General features: G+C 41.8%; 1 protein-coding gene across 2 annotated transcripts in view; it reads left to right on the forward strand.

Annotated features, from left to right (window-relative positions):
- Positions 1 to 22,601, forward strand: part of scn1laa (sodium channel, voltage-gated, type I-like, alpha) — a 246,724-nt gene that overhangs the window by 96,955 nt on the left and 127,168 nt on the right. For both annotated transcript variants that reach the window (XM_078552303.1, XM_078552304.1), the window contains 4 exons: positions 1,444 to 1,650; positions 4,364 to 4,654; positions 9,036 to 9,416; positions 12,868 to 13,000. In XM_078552303.1, the coding sequence (XP_078408429.1) occupies positions 1,444 to 1,650; positions 4,364 to 4,654; positions 9,036 to 9,416; positions 12,868 to 13,000 (1,012 nt within the window). The remainder of the gene's footprint in view (positions 1 to 1,443; positions 1,651 to 4,363; positions 4,655 to 9,035; positions 9,417 to 12,867; positions 13,001 to 22,601) is intronic.

The raw sequence follows: 22,601 nt of genomic DNA on the forward strand, positions 1-22,601 counted from the left end.
GCCAAGGAGTTAGACTAGTTTTGTCTATCTAACGTTGCCTGGGTGACTATTCAGGTAAGTAAATTGGAACTGTCTGAAGTTTCCAACTGTGGCTCAGAATCCCAAACATTTGCACATGGCCCCAGGGATCAGGGGAATTTCCCATCGGAAGTTGAAACCTCCCAGGCAATTCCCACATAGGTCAGTGTGTCAGGACTTCTGCAGAGCCCTGACACTCATCTCCGGATGTACGCCTGGTCTCCAATGATCCGGACACCAGAAGATTTGTGCCATTATTTTTTTTTCCTGATGTAAAAGACTCAATAGAATATAACGACAGTCTTTACATTGGTTTTAATGGGAAAATCTGATTTGCTTAAAATCATTTCACCTAAAGTTGCGATTTTCAGGAATGCAACTATAGCTTTAAGTGAGGACTTGTTTTAGATTGCTCAATGGATAGTTATGAAATAATGATGGGAATATTGGTCTCTGTCAGGATGGTTCATTGGGTGCAAAATGCACTTGCCAGGGACCAACTATAATGGGCTCAATCTCCCCAGAAGTGTGCTTACCACCCGGTCAATACGTTAAAACAGCCATTAGACTTCTTGAATATGCTCATCAGTCATGACTAACGGCACTTAGATTTCCCTTGTCCATGTCAGTATAACTAACAGTTCTTGAAGAGACTGCTGGAGGATGGTTAAAAAAAAGAGTAGATTTTTCCCGATCTTAATGTGGAGCCAGGAGGAGCAGGAGTACTCCCCTTGACTCTATAGCATTACTGCAGCCATTACCTATTTTCCCTCCCACCCACTCACTCCTTCCATCCACCACTGCGCACCCACCAGCCCCCCCCCCCACCCCCCCTAGCCGCAAGCCCCCTCAATGTCTGAACTTCATGTGGCGCATTATCTTTATTCTACTCTTATCTGATATACTCAACATTTTATTAGATTGTTAGCAATTAATCAGACTTCAGTAACTGTAACTTGTAATAAAATCTCTAAAAAGCCAATAAAAAATATTTTTTATATCCTTTTGCCATTTTTCTTTCACCACGCACAAAAAATGACACAGTCACAACACGCCTATAAAATGTCTGCTGTCTGTAAATATCTTCATTAACATTCTTACCCCAAAGCTCCAGTCTTCTGGAAAAGCTTGGCCTTGAAGCTAATATTCTTCCAAGATCTATTACTCTGTGAGAAGTATCATTGAATGTACTGAAATATTTGAGAATGATTTTATCATTGATTGTTACAGTTAAAATTTTATTCATTATTGATTGCTATATTAATAATGACTTTAAAAAAGCTGCTATTAGTATTTCTCTGAATAGTTTACTTTGCAACCTTCTTCATTCCAGTTTTGTGATTAAGAAGTATATTGAATCTCCGATTTGTCAAAGTTGCTCACCTAAGAAAAAGTAAAGGAAAGCCTAACATTTTGTTTTATCAGACCCTGAGAGCTGCTGGCAAAACATATATGATATTTTTTGTGCTGGTCATATTCCTCGGATCTTTCTACTTGGTCAATTTGATTCTGGCTGTTGTTGCCATGGCCTATGATGAGCAAAATCAGGCTACTTTAGAGGAAGCTGAGGAGAAAGAGGCAGAATTTCAGCAGATGCTAGAACAGCTCAAAAGGCATCAAGAAGAAGCTCAGGTAGAATTTTTACAATTGCTATTCCAGAACGCATATGCTAAAATTGCCAAATTGCATTATGGCAATTATAGTATCTGAATCTATCTGTATGGCTTTTATGGTTGAATCACAGATTCACTCAGTGCAGAAGAGGCCCTTTGGCCCATCGAGTCTGCCCTGACACGTGAGAAACACCTGACCTACCTACCCAATCCCATTTACCAACACTTGGCCCACAGCCTTGAATGTTATGACGTGCCAAGTGCTCATCCAGGTATTTTTTAAAGGATGTGAGGCAACCCGCCTCCACCACCCTCCCAGGCAGTGCATTCCAGACCGTCACCACCCTCTGGGTAAAAAAGTTTTTCCTCACATCCCCCCTAAACCTCCTGCCCCTCCCCTTGAACTTATGTCCCCTCATGACTGACCCTTCAACTAAGGGGAACAGCTGCTTCCTATCCACCCTGTCTGTGCCCCTCATAATCTTGTACACCTCGATCAGATCACCCCTCAGTCTGGGCCAGCAATAATCTTTTTAAAATTAATGCATGGTCGACAGCATTGCAATCACTAATTGTGGGCCTCTCTCACAATCTATTTATTAACAATTGTACATTCAGAGTGCATTTCCTTTAACCCATCGTACAATTCTGACAATTGTACCACTCACCAAAGACTTAATTAGCAGAAGAGGCCAGAAACAGACGTAGGGCAGATGTGTGAGCTTGGAAAAATCTGACCTGCGCACTTGTCCACCTTCTGAAATGCACACCTGATACATGTGGGCTTTGGCTGGGAATTTTGTCTTTTCACACAGAGCTAGGGTTTGCAGTGCCTTTTATGAGTCGTGATGGAGTGTGCGATGAGTGTGGATACGGAGGTGGGCTGGTCAGAAGGCTCACCTCTGTTCTCAGGGACAGCAGTCCCACTCCCAACATCGTTCAAAGGTCCCCTAAACCTCATCCCTCATCCCCTCACCCTTCATTCCCCCATGCCACCCTATGTCCCTATGTATCCCCTCAGATCCCCCATGTCACCTTCATGCCCCCATGTATCTTCCACTCACACAGTATGCAAAGGAGTCATGGAAATTCTTTGAAATAGAGTTGAACAAATTGAACCTGTGATAATCTAAGAAAATTTATTTAAACACACTGCCATTGACATTGCAAAAAAACTGCTCCATTGAAACAAAGCTAAAATTTAAGTGGCCATTAAGGTGTGTAAGCAAACAGCCATGCATTTTGAAACCACATCAAAGGCAGAGTATTTATTAGAAGCCCATAAAACTGTCAGTCATTCCCCTGAACAACTGCCTCAGGAACTCAGCCAAGCATTCATATTGGTCACAGCTATCAATAGGTTATCTTCCCAATTCCAAAAGCTGAAATTGAAGGAGTGAAGGAAGAAGGAGTCTGCTGCATCTCAAAGCAGGTCAATCAATAGAGGGGAGCAGGTGCTTGGGTTTAATATTTTAACCTTTCAAAAGCAGGGATATTTTTTCGCAGTCAGAGCTGTCTATACATTTAAATTCCAATGTCAAACATAATGGGGGAGGGATGGGATTTCCAACACATTTTGCCATGCTTGAATGCATTATGGAACATTCTCCAAGGGAAAAATTACTTTAATGCATATCAACATTTACACATTGGTAATCCATGCAAGTGTCAACTTAGCTTTGCAGGACAGAGCCCTATGATGAATCGCTGCATTAAAAATACATCTACATTACAATACAGTATCCAATAGTGACATTAGAAGGTGTGAAAATATTTCATACTTGCCTTTCCGACAGTTACTAACTCTTCAACAGGCTTCCCCTAGTGGTCACAAACTGTCCAAGAAGAAGCATTTTTTAGGGCTTCCAAAACCCGCACCTGCACGTGAAAATAGCGTGTGGAAGGGAATAAAATTTTCCTGTGGTCCTTAGCATCGGGACCCCGATCTCAGAAGAGGTGAGTGCATGTTTTGTATCCAAGGCCTTCCTGAACTGCGAAAAAGTCACACACAAATGGTGTGGGGTTGGTATGGTGGGGAAATTGTTTTCCAGCAAAAAAAAACTTGTGTTTTGCAGTTTGATTCACGCCTCCATGAGGAGATGAAAATCCAGCCCAGGGCCACTCAATTACACATGGAAGGAGTTTAATGCCTGTTTTAGACATCTACCAGGAATGCTTGAAAAATGACACAGCTCAATTTTCAGGCATCCTTTGTCAGACATCCTTGGGATCAGAAGTTGGTTTCCTGAAATTTTGCCATGTTGTGGCTATTCTGTGCCTATTTCTACCCCAATGCATCACATTCATTTTATTGGCAAATCTATAAACTCCGCGCTTAAAATCTCTCAGCCCTATTATAGTGCAGTGGCTCAACCACTACATTTTGATCATCTACATGCCTTTAAAAATAGGAATAAAAATCTAACTTCTTTAAATTCTTCCAATAAGACATAGGCTTGAAAAGTATACAGTTGGATGATAGCATATGAATGCTTAAAAAAGATTAAATTGAAATCCTTTTTTTACATTTAGTCGAGGTATTAATCCATCCTTCCCCTGGTTAATGTAATTAAGATATACTGGTTGATTAGAAATAATTCAATTTAGTTCAATCTGATTGACTACTCTAGTCAACAGCCTGAGGCATATAATTGCCTTTACTACTTTGTGTCTTTGTAAAATTGAAAAAAAATAGTCTCTCAAAATGTTGTGATGTTCTTTCCATTGGACAGGCTGCAGCAGCAGCTGCAGCTGAGGCAGGGGATGGAAGTGGAAGAATTGGGCTATGTGAAATGTCGCATAGTTCCTCAGATACTTCAAAGCTCAGTTCAAAGAGTGCCAAGGAGAGACGAAACAGAAGGAAGAAACGGAAACAAACAGAGCAAGAAGCCGAGGAAAAGGATAATGATGAAAGGATTCATAAATCAGAATCAGAGGACAATGGAAGAAAGGGGAATGGTTTTCGATTTTCCATTGATCGCAACTGTCTTTCTTACGAAAAGAAAAATTCCTCCCCACATCAGGTAAAAGGAATGTTACATAAAATATTTATGCCATTATGCATTAAATAATGATACTTCTACCATATTTCAATAAGAAAGGTGATAGCCTAAAATCTTAGCAGCCACAAGTCTGCAGATTATTTCAGTGACAGTCTTAAGAAGTGGGGCAAATAGAGCATATTTTGTGGTGGGGGGTGGGGTGTTGGGCAACAGTGATTACATCATCATTAAGTTTAGAGTAGTTATATAAAAGGACAAGGAAAAATCAAAGTGAAAATATAGAGCTTCCTGGATGACTGAAGATATAAGACTGGATTTTCATCTACAAGGTGGGAATCATGAGGCAGGCTGTTTTTCAACATTGCAATCTCACCACTTCCCCAGCAGTGCACACCCAAGCTATTTTCATCATGGGGTGGCAGGGTTGGGCTAGAGTAAGGGCCACCATCTCACTAAGCAGGGCAGAGGTGTGAATGGAGGCAGTCAGATGCTGAAGTGGACAAGTCAGGAGGCCCAGTTCTGTACATGAGTGATAAGGAACCCTGGCCCTCACCCCCCACCCACTTCCACACACTTCCACCACCACCACCCCCCCAGCCCCCCAATATACCCCCATATGCACTCATCCAATATCCACTATTGGCAAAACTCATGAACCCTATACTAATATTGTGAAGTCTGTGAGATGCTCATGAAACTGTCTTAGTAAATGTGCAATCAAACTCAACTTGAAAAAAACCTTAATTCTCTTAGGAGCTCATAAAACTGTCAATCAACCACATTTAAACTCCACTTCAAAAATGTCTAATCCTATTCGACAACTTCAAGGCTTTAATGTATTCACAAAACTGTCAAAATAAACAAAAGGGCATTCAAAAACTTCCTCAAAAAACAATCCTCTTAGGAACTCATAAAACTGTCACACTCCCGTTGACAGCTGTATCAACAGCCCCTGCTGAGCTGAATCCATTAGTCGGATTTGGAGCTCAGCCAAGCAGCCATAATGAGATTTCATTGCACAACTATGTCAATAAAGCCTCTGGGGCTGAATACATTAAAGCCTTTAAGTTGTAGAATAGATGACCATCTGATGCATTGTTTCAAAGTCTGAACAGAAGGCTGACCTATAAATCAATGAAAAGATCAAAGCACAGGGTGCAAGTGACACAGTAAAAACTGAATCTCAAGACTGTTCAATGCAGAAGAGCACTTTATACAGTGGATAATGTACTCGAGTGCATCTGAAGACTTTTTCACTTTCACAATACTGGTAAATTTAATGGTCTCAAAACCTTTTCTAACCAAAGCCCCTATTAAAAATCATTGTATTAAGAAGATAGTTAACTTATCATACACCATTACCTATGACATGAAGTTAGAAACACAGTTTCAACTTAGTTGGCAAAAAGTTTCAGACTACACTCTCATGACTCCTCTGAGATGCTGTGAAACATGTTGCCTACCTAAACAGGTTGACTCCATGAAAATAATGGGGGTGGGGTGGTTGGGGTTGTGGGGAGGGGGGGTCTAAAATGCCCATCCTGGCAATGGAGCCAGCAAGGGCAGGAGTGCTGCATGCAGACTTGCTACCACACCCTTAACCTGCACCTTTAAAAATAGCCATTGACGGGAATGGGGACAGAAATCTCAGAATAGGGTCCCACTTGCCATTTTTAAAGCCTGCCTGCCTCCATCCCAACACAAATGAAGGCATGACAATCCAGCCCATAGAGATTAAAATTAGACTGATAAAGAAGGCTTGTGATAAACACCATGTTCATAATTCATTGGGGAACCAAGCTGAATACAAAATATATAATTGAGAATGGAATAAGGAACCAAAAGGTACAAAGAAACTGTATAAGAATAGATTAGCTGGTAACAAAGGGGAACACAAAAGCCTTTTTAAACATATGTCTAAGGAAATTTGGTGCTGATTAGGGACTAAGAGGGAGATGATCCTGGGGAGGCAGAGGGCATGGCTGAGGTACTAAATGGGTACTTTGCACCTGTCTAAACCGAAGAAGAGAATGCTGCCAATGTCATTGTAAAGGAAGATAAAGATAATGAGGATGTACATAAAAGTTTGTCAGTGCTTAAAATAGTAATGCCTATTAAATAATTCTGATGCATGTTAAGAATTCTTATCACAATGTGTTGATCACCTTACTTCTGGTTGTATGACTTCAGAAGCAAAATATGATAACAGAAATCAACAGAGCAGGCAAATAGGTTTGTATTCAGTCAGCTCCAGTGTACTAAAATCACAGAAGTGACAACATCATGAATTGCATTGATGCCACATTGCACTGTACTATAGGTTGAAGTCTTATTTTTTAGATCAAGGAACAGTATGGAAGCAAATGTAATTTTTGTTCCCCCAGTAATATCGATTATACACACTGAACATTCTGACTTTTTAGATATCTGTGAAGCACCTTGGGAGATGTTTTATTATGTTAAAGGCACTATGTAAATATGTTGTTGTTGACAATATAGAAGTATTCGTGTTTTTGATTTTAAGAGAATTGCAGTTAAAAAAGATAAATTTCCAAACAAACCTGCAATTACCCCAATATTTGTACCTATCCTTGATCTTATGGATCAAAAATTGCTGGAATAGTGCGTCCTGTGATGAGCAACTGGACTTGTTACAACACCCTTTGGATTGCAGTATATTTGTATGAAATTGTGAATGGATAATGGTGCAGTAATGCCAGTGTTGCATCTAGAACCTCATGAACGTTGTGCCCAATGGTCTATCTTTTTAACTGCTGAAGGAAAAGGATAGAGCAGGGATTCTCAACTAGGGGTCTGCAGCTGCCTTGGGATCCACCAAAAGTAACCAAAAAACTGAATACTGCACACTGCCACTTCCATCATCCAAACAACAATTTGTCCTCCACCTCTGGTGTTGCCACTGGTAAAATCCAACTGTTCACCTGATTTCTTTTTTGCTTTCTTTTGGCTGCTGTTTCCTGAGCCTGGTGGTGCATATGTAATGGTAGGCGCAACAGTGGCAGAGCTGCTGATATTTGTCCATTTTGCGGCCTGTATGCACCATGTGGTAGCATGTTAGCGGTGCCAGAGCCAGACAGCAGCCTTTGAAGGAGCAGGTAAGATAAGTGAGGGGGTATTTAGCAGGGTTTAGTGTTTAAGTTTGGAACTGGATGGCTCTTTGATCTGCAATGATTGTGCTGATTGGGCCATGCTCAAGGCAGGGAATGGTCATTTGGAAAGGATGCAAGGCAACAGTGGGCGCTAGGTTTATCATCAGGAGTGAGGTAGATTGCAGCTCTACTCAACACTGTACATGAAACGGTGTTTAATCATCAGTGGCATCCATAGAAAGTCACATGTTTAAACAAAATGAATTCACTCTTAATGTATGAGATTCACAGGCCTCTTTAATTTCATTATTTTAAAACTTTATCCCCCTTCCACAATGTAGATGTTGCTTTTGATTTGCACCTGTAAAGTTCTCATGTATAACCTTTCTTTGGAGGGGTGTATGAAGAGATTGTTGTGCTTTTAAGATCCCATGTACAAGCAAGCAAAATGCAATGGATGCTGGAAATGTGAAATTAGAAATAGAAAACATTGGAAAACACTCAGGTGGTACAAAGAGAAATGGAGTTAACATTTCAGATCGATGGCCAGTTCTGAAGAAGGTCATTGACTTGAAATGCAAACCCTGTTTCTGTCTCGTCACAGATGCTGCCTGACCAGCTGAGTGGTTCCAGCATTGGGATTGAGATTGTTGCTCAACACCAGCAACATGTTTTGCATTAAGTAAGTAAAACAAATGTAATAAGTATGTATGGTTACTTGCATAGCTACATTTTATACAGAAAAACATATATTTTGTTTGGTGGGGGGAAGCATGGTAGGGGGCCTCAGATATACAAGGATTGAAAACTCTTGGGATAGAGGAAGAAACAGAGCAGACACTGGGGAAAGAAATAGGGTAAATTAGAGTCAAATTAAATATAGAAAATTGTTTAGCAATTGATGGAGAATTGGGTAGTTAGTCCCACTCTGATATAACCGTCCGGCTCCTCTTGTTTGACTGTGTGCTATAAAGGGCATAAATAATAGGCTCACTAGTACTTTGCCTTGATCTGCCAGCCATATGAAGAGTCGTTGGATATCTTAGTACGTTGAAATTATTCATATATTGAAAATGATTCAGCTATAGGTATTGCAGGCACAACTTCGGTGTGTCTGGAGACAAGGCTTCGGTTATTTTGTAGGAAGGCTTATTCAGAGTAAAATGGTGGAGGACTGATTCTTTGGCTTAAGGAGTACAGAAAATCTGTAAATAATTGCTTAAAACACTAATGACATACTGCAGTTCAAAATAGAAGTGATACAGAGTGATATTTTTCTCATTCTTTTTCAGTCACTACTAAGTATTCGTGGATCCATCTTTTCTCCAAGGCGCAATAGCAGAAGCAGCATCTTCAGTTTCAAAGGACGGACTAAAGATGTAGGGTCAGAAAATGATTTTGCTGATGATGAACACAGCACTTTTGAAGACAATGAAAGCAGAAGGGGCTCACTCTTTATTCCACGGAGGCCGGGTGAGAGACGCAGCAGTAACATTAGTCAGACCAGTAGGTCCTCCAGGATACTGCCAGTGCTTCCAGTGAATGGGAAGATGCACAGCACAGTGGACTGCAATGGAGTGGTTTCACTTGCCGGTGGACCTTCAACTCCAACATCACCCATTGGACGACTTCTGCCAGAGGTGATAATAGATAAGCCAGCTACTGATGACAATGTAAGAAAGTTTTAAATAGTTAGGTTAGGTATGATGGCCATGTGGTACTGCAATGATTACAGCATAGGATGCCATTGAGAAATGCATAGCTGATCTAACAAACGATATCCAGCATTGTTTTTTCTGAAAGATCAGAAAATAATGTTTGAAACAGTTTTATATCTACAGTGAAATATCTTAAAAGTCTCACGCATAGTGTTTCAGATATGTAGCAGAAAGGTTGTTCACAGTTTTCTTTCTGATTCCTGGGATAACGTCAACCAATCAAAAGTATTTTACCACTATTCACCATCATTTATTTCAATGTCTGTCACTGCATCTCTCACAATTTCTGCACTATCTTCCAATTCACTGAGTAATGCCAATGGGAAATGCACTAACGTGGAATGAAATAGTGGCATATATGTCTATTTAAGTAAGGAGAGCCTTTCCAGATCAAGCCAATAATTAAATATAAGTCGTGGCTTCAGTTCACTATTGACTATTAATTCATTCTGAAGCCAGATGAAGTAGGAAACCAGTCAATCTTTAACTTAATACTAGCTTTATTTGCAGAATACAACATTACAAGTGTCTTCCTCCCTAACCAACACCCAATGTCCCAGAAGTCTCTCTTTATATGTGCTCAAGGTACTTAATCAATCAATGTCCTTCACCCATGTACCCCTAATCTTAATAATACAATAAACATTCCATTAACATCATTAATTTTTCTTAAGAGTACACAATCCTGGTTACATTAAAATGTATCTTGTATTTTGCAGTTTCATTACTGTGAACAATAATCTGGTGACCTTTAAACCACAGTATAAAAATTAAAATTGTCTTTTGAAAAAGACATTTTTCTCTGTAGTTCACATTTAAAAAACAAAGCAGGATATTGTTAATTCAATAAATGCTGAGACCTGATTGTTCAATACAAGTGGTTCTACACAGAATTCTCAGATCTTTCATTTAAAGGTGGATGATGTATTCAGACAGTCTTGAACCGTCTTAAAAATAGATTCATAAAACAATGGCTCTGAAAATTGGCATTTCTTTCACTGGATTCCCATCCTAACTTTGGCGGGAAACTGTCCAAAATATTGAAAGATAGGTTGGGGCTTAGTTACATCAGGTTGTCACTTTGCCATTGGTAGTGTCAGCGATTTCCTACACCAAGGTTTCCGGGCTCCCTCAAGGACCCACTGTGGTTTTCAGTGGATAGTTGTTACAGGTGACTAGGGATACTTCCATGCTAATCGTGGAAATGGGACTCATCTGTGGACCCACCACTATGATCCTGGCCTGGACCACTGAAGGAAAATTGAAATTATTTTTTAAAAATCATTTTTGACACTAATTTGCTCTACTGAAGCTATTTTAAAAGTATTAATAACCTATTTAGATCAGATATCTCATACCTGGAAAGTAATAACAGCCATTTGTGCCTTATAGTTGCATGTGATCTTAAAATGTAGTAGAAACAGACATAAACAAATTCAAAATCAATGAGAGACACCATACTTGTTTGTAATTTATTTCACTGTATGCTATATCCTTACTTTATAAGTTTTCTTGCTTTATGGGCTTATTTTAAAGGTATGCTATTTTTAATCTTTCTTTAATTCTCTGCAGTGGCACAATGCATTTCTTGGCTGAGGAAGGTCGGGTAAAACCACTCCTGGACAAACTATTTTGAAGGCAATGCTGGAGAATCGCACAATGTGATTCCAGCATCAGTTACCAACCCAAGCTTGCATCCTCCCTACAGTGGCCTGCCAGAGATTGTGAATTCATAAATCTCTGAGGCATTGCATTATACAGCACACAGAGCAGTAAAACACTGCACCACCACTCTGCTTTCACCCAGGTGTTATTTTGTTTAATACTGGGTATAACCTCAGTATGCCCAGATCCTGTAACTTAAAAATGGCCAGCAAAATGTCAGGTTGTGGTAATAAATATTATACGGTATTGCAGGCCCTGAACAGCAATAGCTATATGATTTGCAATTCATATAGGAAAATACTCTGTCTCAGTTTTTGTCTATAGTTTGCTGATATGACTGTTAGAAAGCACTTGGATAAAATTCTGTCTGTTTGCAAAGGAAATACAGTTAACAAGATAAAATAATCAGCAAATAGGTACTGATCAGTAACATATTACTCTTCAAAGGAAATTGGGAAGACAGCTGGCATCCATTATTCATGCTGTATTTAGGCTGTACTTTCATGCTTTCAGATGCTAGTAGATCCTAGGGATCAGTGGCAGAAATTGTGGTTTCTGAATTTTTCCCTTCGATAACTGCCCAATGCCACTATTTAAATAAAAATAGAAAATGCTGTAAACACTCCAGGTTCGGCAGCATATGTGGAGAGGGAAACAAAGTTACCATTTCAGATCAATGAATTTTGAATAGAATTGTTCTAACAAAAGACGTTTACTCTGCTTTTCTCTCTCCCCCAGTTGCTGCCTCACCTACTGAGTTTTTCCAGTACTTTCTCTTTTTATTTTGGATTTCCACCATCTGCAGTATTTTGCTTTTGTCTATGTTGCAATGTCCATTTTTATGGCTTTTGACATTGTAGTGGCCAGATTTCTCACCAATACCAGCAGTTTGGAGAGAGAAAGTTCACTCTCATAATTAGTGTGCCAAGTTTTACATTTCAAATGTACTCTTTAACTGGGCTCATTAATTGCTATTGCACAGACAACTGCCTGCTCACTTCACATTTCACAAGATTCCAGTTGTCTGCTGGAATTGTGCACATTCAGGAATAAAATTAAAGCAGGAAGACAACTAGCCTGTAACTGGTCTTATTCCAACTGCTATTGCCGGCAGCAGAAGAAGTAGAAATCAGCTGATAGCCCAGCACTTCTATTGACTTCATTCTTTCAAATTGGACAACCCCTTTCCCTCATTGAGCCTCCTAGTGTTCGAGAGATAAGAAAATTAAACCTGATGATATATCTGTTGTTTCTGCTGCTGGAATGTTAACAATGATGCAGATACTAACACCGCCACTTCGGCATAAAAATCCAGTGCAGTACATTTATACTAAACAAAAACAGAATTACCTGGAAAAACTCAGCAGGTCTGGCAGCATCGGTGGAGAAGAAAAGAGCTGACGTTTCGAGTCCTCATGACCCTGTTGAAGGGTCATGAGGACTCGAAACGTCACCTCTTTTCTTCTCCACCGATGCTGCCAGACCTGCTGAGTTTTTCCAGGTAATTCTGTTTTTGTTTTGGATTTCCAGCATCCGCAGTAGCTTTTAGCTTATTGTTTTTACATTTATACTAAATGTTGCTGAATAGAACAAAAGAAAGTATAGTGCAGGGGAAACATAACATAAATTTGCAAGGTATTTTTATAATTTTTGTTCCAATTTTACCACAGTTCTTCAGGAATTATTTGAAAGTGAACAGATTGAGATAGAACGGAATAATTGAGGTATATGTCATTTGCAGGGCACTAACACAGAAACAGACCTTAAGAAGAGGCGATCGGGATCTCATCAAATTTCTATGGATTTTCTGGAAGATCCTATGCAAAGGCAGAGAGCTTTAAGTGTGGCCAGTATTCTGACAAATACTATGGAAGGTTTGTCAATATTTTCATTATGTTTCAGAATCTCAGATCATCTGCATTGTAAAATAACAGCCAACTTGAGAGAAAAACAAATGAGGCAGATCTTCTTGTCCGTGCATTTGGACATATTGGGCAGAATTTATCCCTCGTCGGGCGGGCGTGTGCCTGACCGGAACGGGAGTACAACAGTGCACGATGACGTTGGGTAAGCGTCCCGACATCATCGCACACTCTCGCAATATTTCGCTTGGCCAGGCGAGCGCGAGAGGCGGCAGCACGCCCGCCAAGAATTAAGAGGCCTATTAAGGCCCTTAGTCAATCAATTAATTAAATGGAAACTTTTGCTGCCCGTCCAACTGTTTGGTTGGCGGGTGGGCGAAAAGGCCAAGCGGCCTTTGCATTTTTTGCGAAACCTCATCCACCGACAGGATGAGGTTTCGACCAGTGATTTAAAAAAATAAAAACTTTTAAAACTCATTTTTAACGTGTCCCCTCGTGATTCTGTCACTCCCTTTTGGTAACTTTATTTTTAATGAGAAATATCATCAGCTCCCTGAGGCAGCTCTGTGCCTTTGGGGAGCTTTCTGTGGGCGCACCCGCACACATGCGCTGAATTCCACGCTGGCCCTCCTTCCCCCCCATCCCGGCAGCACCGAGCGTTTCAGCGCGGGATTCATGCTGGCTGCCCGTTAATTGGCCAGCCAGTGTGAAAGCACGGTCGGGACCCGATCGCGGGCGGCGGACTGTCGTGTGGCCGCTCCCGGGCCTGCCCGCCACACCCGCCCAACGAGGGGTAAATCCTCTCCAATGAATCGCTGGAGTGTTTCATGGAAAAAAAATAGGGTGAGAGGAGCGCGTGTGGATGAAGCAGCCCTGCTGATTTACTTTCCGTTAATTTAAATCGATGGAAAATCAGGTGAGCTCCTTTACTGGCAAGCTTTCTGATTTTCCTGCAGGCACTCTGCCTATCGAAGATCCAATCTCAATACCAAGACTCAACCACAGAAACCCCTGCCCTAGTAATGACCTTTAAGTGTAGCCACTTTCAAATTCAGTTCTCAAAACATTTTGATGGAGGGGAGGGGGTTTGGTGTCTCCATACTTCTACGTTTGCACTTGAAAAGGGGGTTAACGGCATTTGGAAAATGATATGGGATATAGTTCCACTGAGTTGGTTCTGGTTTCATAACTCTAAGGACAATAAGGTGGAATTCCTGGTGGCCAAGCTCCATCTTAAACGGTTAAGAGCCTGAGGAACACATAGGGCAGAATTTTGCCCTTGGCGGGGGGTGCTCGGCGGGGGTGGTTGGGAAGCTGACCGCCGCCCGCAATCGGCTTCGCTCCACAGTTTCACGCTGGCGGGCCAATTAAGGCCCCCCCAATGTGGAACGCGAGCGGCAGCGCTCAGCACCGCCTGTGCGGATGGGGGGGAGGGGGAGGAGGGCCAGCGGGCCTAGCGCGATCTTTGCGCACGTGTGCTAAAGAACGCTTCAATCTCCCTGAGGCGCGGAGCTGCCTCAGGGAGATGAAGTGCAGCTTTAAAAAAAATAAAGGAAATAAAATTGTCATAAAACATATCCCCCCACATGTGACTCTGTCATATGAACTGGGACATGTTTTTAATTCAAAAATAAAATTTTTATTTAATGTTTATTTGCTTTAGGAAACCTCAACCCACCTGTGGATGAGGTTTCCTAAAAAAATGTAAAGGCCACTTGGCCTTTTTGCCTGCCCATCAACCATTAGGTTGGACGGGCAGCATTAATTTGAATTTAATTAGCTTCTTAAAGGTCTTAACAGGCTTTTTAATTGTCGGTGGGCGCACAGCCGACTCTGGTGCATGCCCGCCGAAGAAAATATCGCGAGACTGTGTGATGACGTCAGGGCACTTGCCCGACGTCATCGCGCGTCTTTTTATGCTCGGGCGTGTCGGGCCCGCACGCCAAGTGTAATATTCTGCCCATGCAAATTAGTGTGTGTAACATCACTGAGATGTCAAAGTGATGCTTTGACCTACCCACCAATGCCACAGCCTTTGTTCTGCCCACATGTCATGAATGCTGCAAAATCCCAAGCGGCATTTCAAGTGCAATTTGAAGAGTTCCTCACCTGCTCTATATTCTTACACTAGCTTATGGGTACTTTTTCTGACATTCTGCACAAGTTTATAATTTACTACAGCAGGCTCTGGGCTGCAGTAGGGGTTTTTGTCATACAAGTTTTCAGACGTTTATGTTCATGGGTACTTTTAGGAATTCCACTCTGGAAGGGGTGGAAGGAAAAGACAGCTGCAGTTGGAAGGAAAGTTAAATAAAGGGACTATGCTCGGACAAACTCCCAGGAGAGTTATAGGTCCGGGGAACCTACCATTGTTCTCTGAAGTACAATGTTCAAGAAGACTTAGGGCAGAATTTTACGGCTCTGTTTCAGCGGGGACGGGGCCGTAAAATGCGACAAGACGTTCTAAACCCCACTGACTTCAGCAGGAACGTAAAATCCCGTTGTCGTAAAATTCTGCCCTTAGTTTCTCCAGGGAAGCAATGAAAAAGCTGTTCCATCCTGTGTTTGCTAGAGCAAGCACAGTGCTCACTGTCTGTTGCATTCAAGGCCATTGTCGCCCTGATTTTGTTTTTGTTTCCAGATCCTTCTAGTCTGCCACATGAACTTCCAGCAGCCTCAGTCAATCTGCCGTCTCTACTTGTGTTAAATAGATGACAGTTGCCCTATTTACTAAAACAAACAGATTCATCAATTTCCTCATGGGCATCAAGAAGTAGCAAGATATTGCAGTGGGGTTCATTGAGTTTGCAAGATTCTTTCAAGATATAATTGACTGTATGCATATCATCCTGCATGCTTCCATGTTGCTGCCATTGTGAATTGAAACAGTTGCTGCCTAGTATATGCTCAGCTGATGCTTGATGATTTGCAGCATTTTATGCAGGTCTGTGCCAACTTACCCTTATGCTTTGACTCTGCACAGCTAGTGAAAAACTAGTTCTTGGAGACTGGACTATTCCTTGAACACATGGCTCATAACACCTCTTAAAAACAAAAACTCAGCACTGAATCTTTGTTCAGCTAGAACTTTCACCGAACAGACAAATGAAACTCTGAAGTCATGGTTCAGATGCCTGGACAGCTTTGATGAATTCCTCCAAAATATTTCAGACACTATTCCATGTGATTATGATGTTCTGTTTGCATGCTTAATTTTTGTATGCAGTGGGGACTGCACAAGGGGCTACAAATAGTGGAGGGCATTCAACATGATGAGGACAATAATGACTTGGAGCATTGCCAAGGAAGTGTATGCAGTCAAGCAATTTTCTGCCACCAGAACTGATCAACATCTGTATCTTGAAGAGATCTTCTTCGGAACAATTTCAGCTCCCCTTGTTACGATCCTTGGTCAGACCCTGGGTTGTGGGGCAGAGATCTGGTTAGGAGCCACAAACATTTTGTTTAAAGTAGATAAAGTTTGAGATTCAAAACACTTAGTAAGTGAATAAAGCCACAAGATTCCATGGGTTTTGAACAAACAAAATTAAACTTCACTATACCAATTCAGAAAGATAAAACAATTTACAATATCTATCTTATACTCTAACATTCATGATAAGCATGAGGTACATGTGAATTAACAGGCAAACTGTGGTTGGGCACATTACACTACACACTAGATGACAGGTGCGACTGCAACAGACTTCATGGATTTCTCAACAGCCCATCCAAACATTTAATGCATTGTGAGCCAATCAGTCTCACTGAAACTCATTTCCAATCTCCACATTTGGATATCTCGTCTTGAAATCCTCTCCAAAAGTAGCTTCCATTCGGATGGCCCCAACAATGACCCACCTTGTAGGGTTTCAGTCTTGCCTTCCGAGATTCTTTTTCCCTGGATCTCCGAGTACACTCAAGCTCCACCTTCCAAGCACAATCTCAGATCTTTGGCTGTGCCAAACAGAACACCACTGCTCCAAAGAGGTACCTTTGCCCCAATGGCCCACAGCACAAAGTCACCAACACTTGGCTGCCTTCTCAGATCTTCAGGGTTTTTCTCATGTCCACTTTACTTAACGTCTGCACCCTGCAGTTCTTTCTTTAATTTGGAGCCTATTCCTCTGCCCTTTTCTTTTAACTTAATGGGACCTATTTCTGTCCCCTGTCTTTAATCACCTACCTGGGGCATGCTTTTGTACTCCTCCCTGCTCCCCTCATGTGTCCCTGTCCCTGGGACACTTACTTGACAATGGCGCTCCATACCAGGTACCCTGACCTGGATTTTCATGCTGTTCTTCCTCCTCTCTTCTGCTCAGGCATGCAGGGCTGATCCTCGGCCTGAAGAACGTGAATTAACTGAACTGCGCATGTGCAGCCAATTCCAGGCCAGCGCATACGCGAAAAGTCCGAGGATCATCAGAAATCAGAATTCCCGACCTCCAAACTAAGGTAAGTATGCGTTTCATCACATAACAGTCATTTCTAAGTATCTCCCTTACTACCACCAATAACATCTATCCAACTACTAAAATTGTTTCACATTCCACGATCACTAGCCATTACAAGTACATTTACTGCTCACAGTGTCTTCAAACAACATTATTGGACCATTGGTGTATAGAAAGGTCTACAAGTTATTTCCCACCCCAGTGTGAGATTCTTGGACCAAACCAAAGTACTCCTTTTACTTACTCCACTGTTCTCACGAGTTGCTTCCCCCACTGGAAGTTTTATGTGAAATGGTACACTGTTGTGGTCCAATCAAGGGGTCTTGAAAGATTCTTTGTCAATAGTTTGTATGACCTGGGCTAGAAAGGGATTAGCTGCGGGCAATAGTAATTGTTCCAGCTTGCCTTCTGACATTGAGGCAAGCATTCGTTGAAGTGGTTGCAGAGGTGTTATCATGATTGTTGGCACCATTATCCATTCCTATTGCCTGACTGCCCCTGCTACAGGACTGTAGCTCAGTATTTCTACTGATGTACAGGAGACCAGGCTCTGGAAGGTCACTGATCTGATTCATATTCATGTGATCTCTATGCTTTTCCAAGACAAAGGAAGTGTTTGAGTCCAGGACCTACATGATTCCAGTATGAGCATCCCTCAGAGACACCATTACTATTGCAGGAAGGGTTCAGTTGCAAAGGGCTTGAAGTGACTACACATAGCATACTAGGTTGCAGAATGTCTATGCCATGGCAAGAACCCCAGCCAAAAAGTAGTGCCTTCCACCGTACTCCAATTTTTTTGGGGGCCCCCAAAGTCTTGATCTTTGTCTCCTTTAATAGAACAAGAATGTTAAGATGCGTTAGATATCTCTTTTCTCAGCCTTCATTGCCATTTCCACCAGCTCTTTTTGTGTTCAGTGAATTATCAAGTGCCGTCCCAACAAATTCATTTTCTAAATCGTGTGGGATGATTATTTCTTAGCTGGTGCTTAGCATGCTAAGAATGACCATGCTTAGTTAACAAGGCTCTCTTCTTCATGCTGCCTAAGAATTGCATTTGAGTCATTTGACAAACCTAGAAAATTGGGAGACAGACAATGACTGGGAAGTAATATTGATAGCCATCACTTGGTGGATCACTGGCAGCACCGTATCATGCCAGGTTGTTGTGTAGAGGAGATGGGTGAGTAAAAAAATTACTCAGGAGGAGAAGAAGTTGGAAAGATGAACAATACAACACCTATGGATGATTTTAATTATCCAAAAGTAGACTGTAATAGAGAAAGTCTTATGGAGCCACGAGAACAGAGCAAAAATAAATCCATTTGAAGTATTAATATTTAAATGTCTCCTTGGGGTTTTTCACTTGGCTTCAAGACACTAAATTCCTCATTTTTGAATGAAAAGAGACATCAATAAAAATATGAAGTTGTATATTAAGCAATTTCCCCCAGACTCCTGTGTGAAAAATGCATGTGTGTGGCCTGTTTGTTATCCAAGCTGTAGGCTCGGGCGAAATCATCCGGTCCCATTGGCAGCGGGCATCATGGCGGGCAAGAGGGGGCAATATGGCGAGAAGGCCAAAAATTGGTTTTACGGCGTCGTGAAACCAGTTTGTGATCGTCTGTTCCACCTGTCAGTAGTGGGCCGCGCTTCCCGCTGCCGCATGTCAGGAACCTAATTACAATATTTTAGCATCTCATTATAAGTCCTGCTTGGAGGAATCATCCCCCTACGCTGGATTATCCAGGCACAAATCACGCCGACGTGTTTCACAACTGTACATAAGTGACGTGCACCTCGCAAACTGCAATATGCTCATGACTTCGAAGTTTGTTTGTCTAACTTGCTTCAGTCAGCAGTCACAGTCATCAGTGTCAGCCTTTGCAGGCAGCACCACATCACTTTTATGGGGGCTTACGGGCAGGCCTCTACCTACCAGACCAGCCATAAGTGGGTGGGGGGGGGGGGTGCGGGGGTGACTTTTAACAGCTGCAGGGCTAGGGTTTGCTTGGGGAAGGGGGACAAGTGGCCTCAGGCAAGGGAAGAGGCTGCAGGGCGAGGGCTGTGCTGGGTAAGGGGGGTATCCCAGGGTTCAGGGATCTGTCTCCAGGGATCATAGTAACTTTCCTGGCAAATTTTGGTATGGTTCATTACAGGCATAAATGGCCTCCAAACTTACACAGGGTCACTTATGGGCCAGGTAAGCTGAACCTCTCAGCATAGTGTGAAAAATAAATGTTATTTGTTTTATATTTTTGGGGAATATTCTCTTATTCTGTGAAAAGGCTGGTGGTGTACATGTGTGCGTGCGTGTGTGTTTTAATTATGCTGGACAGAGATTAATAGGGACAGATTGTCTAGAGGGCTTAAACATGAAAAGTATAGAGGTGTTAGGTTTGAGGCTCAAGTGAATAGCCTAGAGCTAATATTTGCACTTTTAGATAAGTGGAGAGTTTGTTTGAATATCAAAGGGGAGTTAGATGTGTAAAGAAACATGTTTGCATCTTGCAGGAGTTCCATGGGTGAATAGAAGTGAGGATATTGTATTTTATTAACCCAAAAGCAAAGACAAGATGGAAATATGAAAGATCCTATATTTGGAAGGTTTTGAGTTTCACAGAAGTGTGAGAACAATGGAACCTAAGATAAAAAGGGAAAAAAGATATTTTAGCATTACTGTAGAGAGATTAGGTGGGTCATAGCTGTTTGAGTTAGAAACCATAGAACCATAGAAAAGTTACAGCACAGAAGGAGGCCATTTGGCCCATCTTGTCCATGCCAGCCCGAGGACAACCAGGTGCCTTTCTAATCCCACCTCCTTGCACCCGGCCCATAGCCCTGCAGCTTATAGCACTTAAGGTGCAGATCCAAGTACTTTTTAAAATAGTTTAGAGTTTCTGCCTCTACCACCAACTTGGGCGGAGATTTCCAGACACCCACTACCCTCTGCGTAAAAAAGCTCTTCCTCATGTCCCCCCTACACCTTCTGCCACTTATCTTGAATCTATGTCCCCTGGTTCTAGAATTCTTCACCAAGGGAAACAATGTTATCCTGTCTACTCTATCTATTCCCCTCATAATTTTGTACACCTTAATCAAGTCACCTCTCAGCCTTGTTTGTTCTAAGGAAAATAACCGCAACCTATCCAATCTCTCCTCGTAGCTACAGTTTTCTAACCCTGGCAACATTCTTGTAAACCTCCTCTGCACTCTCTCCAGAGCTATTACGTCCTTCCTGTAATGTGGTGACCAGAACTGCACACAATACTCCAGTTGTGGCCTCACCAGTGTTTTATACAATTCCAACATTATATCCTTACTTTTATATTCTATACCTCTGCCAATGAAGGAGAGCATTCCAAATGCCTTCTTTACAGCTTTGTCTACTTGAACTGCTGCCTTCAGCGACCCGTGTACTTGTACGCCAAGATCTCTCATTTCATCTACCCCTCTTAGTATATTCCCATTTATTGTGTACTCCCTGTAACTGTTTGACCTCCCTAAATGTGTGACCTCACACTTCTCTATGTTAAAATCCATCTGCCACTTTACCGCCCGCTCCACCAACCCATCTATATCGTTTTGGAGATTATGGCTGTCTTCTACACTATCCACTACTCGGCCAATCTTTGTGTCATCTGCAAATTTCCCAATCGTGCCCCCCACGTTCACGTCCAAATCGTTAATATATAACACAAACAGCAAGGGTCCCAACACCGAGTCCTGTGGAACACCACTTGAGACAACTTTCCATTCGCAAGGGCATCCATCGACCATTACCCTTTGTTTCCTGTTACAAAGCCAACCATTTATCCAGTTTGCCACATTACCCTGAATCCCATGGGCTTTTACTTTCCTGACCAATCTGCCATGTGGGACCTTGCCAAATGCCTTGCTAAAATCCATGTACACAACATCCACTGCACTACCTTCATCAACCCTTCTTGTCACTTCCTCAAAGAATTCAATCAAATTTGTGAGGTAAGACTTTATTCTAACAAATCCATGCTGACCATCCCTGACTAGTCCATGCCTTTCCACATGGCAGTTAATCCTATCTCTCAGGGTTGATTCTATTAATTTGCTCACCACCGATGTAAGACTAACTGGCCCATAATTGTTTGGCATTTCCTTTGATCCTTTTTAATCAATGGAACTACATTTGCATTTCTCCAGTCCTCCGGTACCTCCCCTGTATCTAGTGAAGATTGGAAAATCATCCTCAGAGCATCTGCTATCTCCTCCCTGACTTCCTTCAGCAGCCTCGGAAACAATCCACCTGGCCCTGGTGACTTATCAACTTTCAAGGATTTCAACCCTTCGAGTACTTCCTCTCTCTTTATGACTATCTCGTCCAATATCTCGCAGTGTTCCTCCTGGACTACTATATCTACATCCTCCCTTTACTTTGTAAACACGGAGACAAAATATTCATTCAAAACCATTCCCACAGCCTCTGCATCTACACACAAGTTTCCTTCTTCATCTCTGATAGGTCCCACTTTTTTCTTAACTAACCTTTTAGCATTAATGTATTGGTAAAACATCTTTGGGTTATCTTTAACTTTACTTGCTAATCTTTTTTCATGCCCTCTCTTTGACTTCCTTATTTCCTTTTTTACTTTGTCCCTGCACTTCCTATATTCGTCTAGGCTATCTGCAGTGCCTGTAGTTCTTTGTGCCTATCGTACGCTTTCTTTTTCTGTTTGATCTTCCCCTGTATTCCTCTAGACTACCATATTTGGCAGTCCCGCTCTTATTTTTGTAAGGGACGTGTCTACTTTGTACAATTAAGATCTCGCTTTTTAGGGCTTCCCACTGGTTTTCCACTGTTTTATCCTCCAGCAGTGCTGTCCAGTCCACCTCAGCCAAGTCCCTTCTCATTTCTGCAAAATTTGCCTTCCCCCAGTTCAACACTTTTACTCCTGCCGAATCTCTGTCTTTTTCCATGGTAATGCTAAATCTAACTGAATTGTGATCACTATCCCAGATATGGTCGCCAAATGTCACTTTACCCACTTGCCCTTCTTCGTTCCCCAAGACTAGGTCTAGAATTGCATCTCCTCTCGTTGGGTTTGTCACTAATTGGTTGAAAAAATTTTCCTAGACACACTGCATGATTTTTTCTCCCTCAGTGCCCCTTATTATGAATCCCA

This window comes from Cetorhinus maximus, chromosome 11 (assembly GCF_964194155.1).
Source record: "Cetorhinus maximus chromosome 11, sCetMax3.hap1.1, whole genome shotgun sequence".
NCBI classification, from domain to species: Eukaryota; Metazoa; Chordata; class Chondrichthyes; order Lamniformes; family Cetorhinidae; genus Cetorhinus; species Cetorhinus maximus.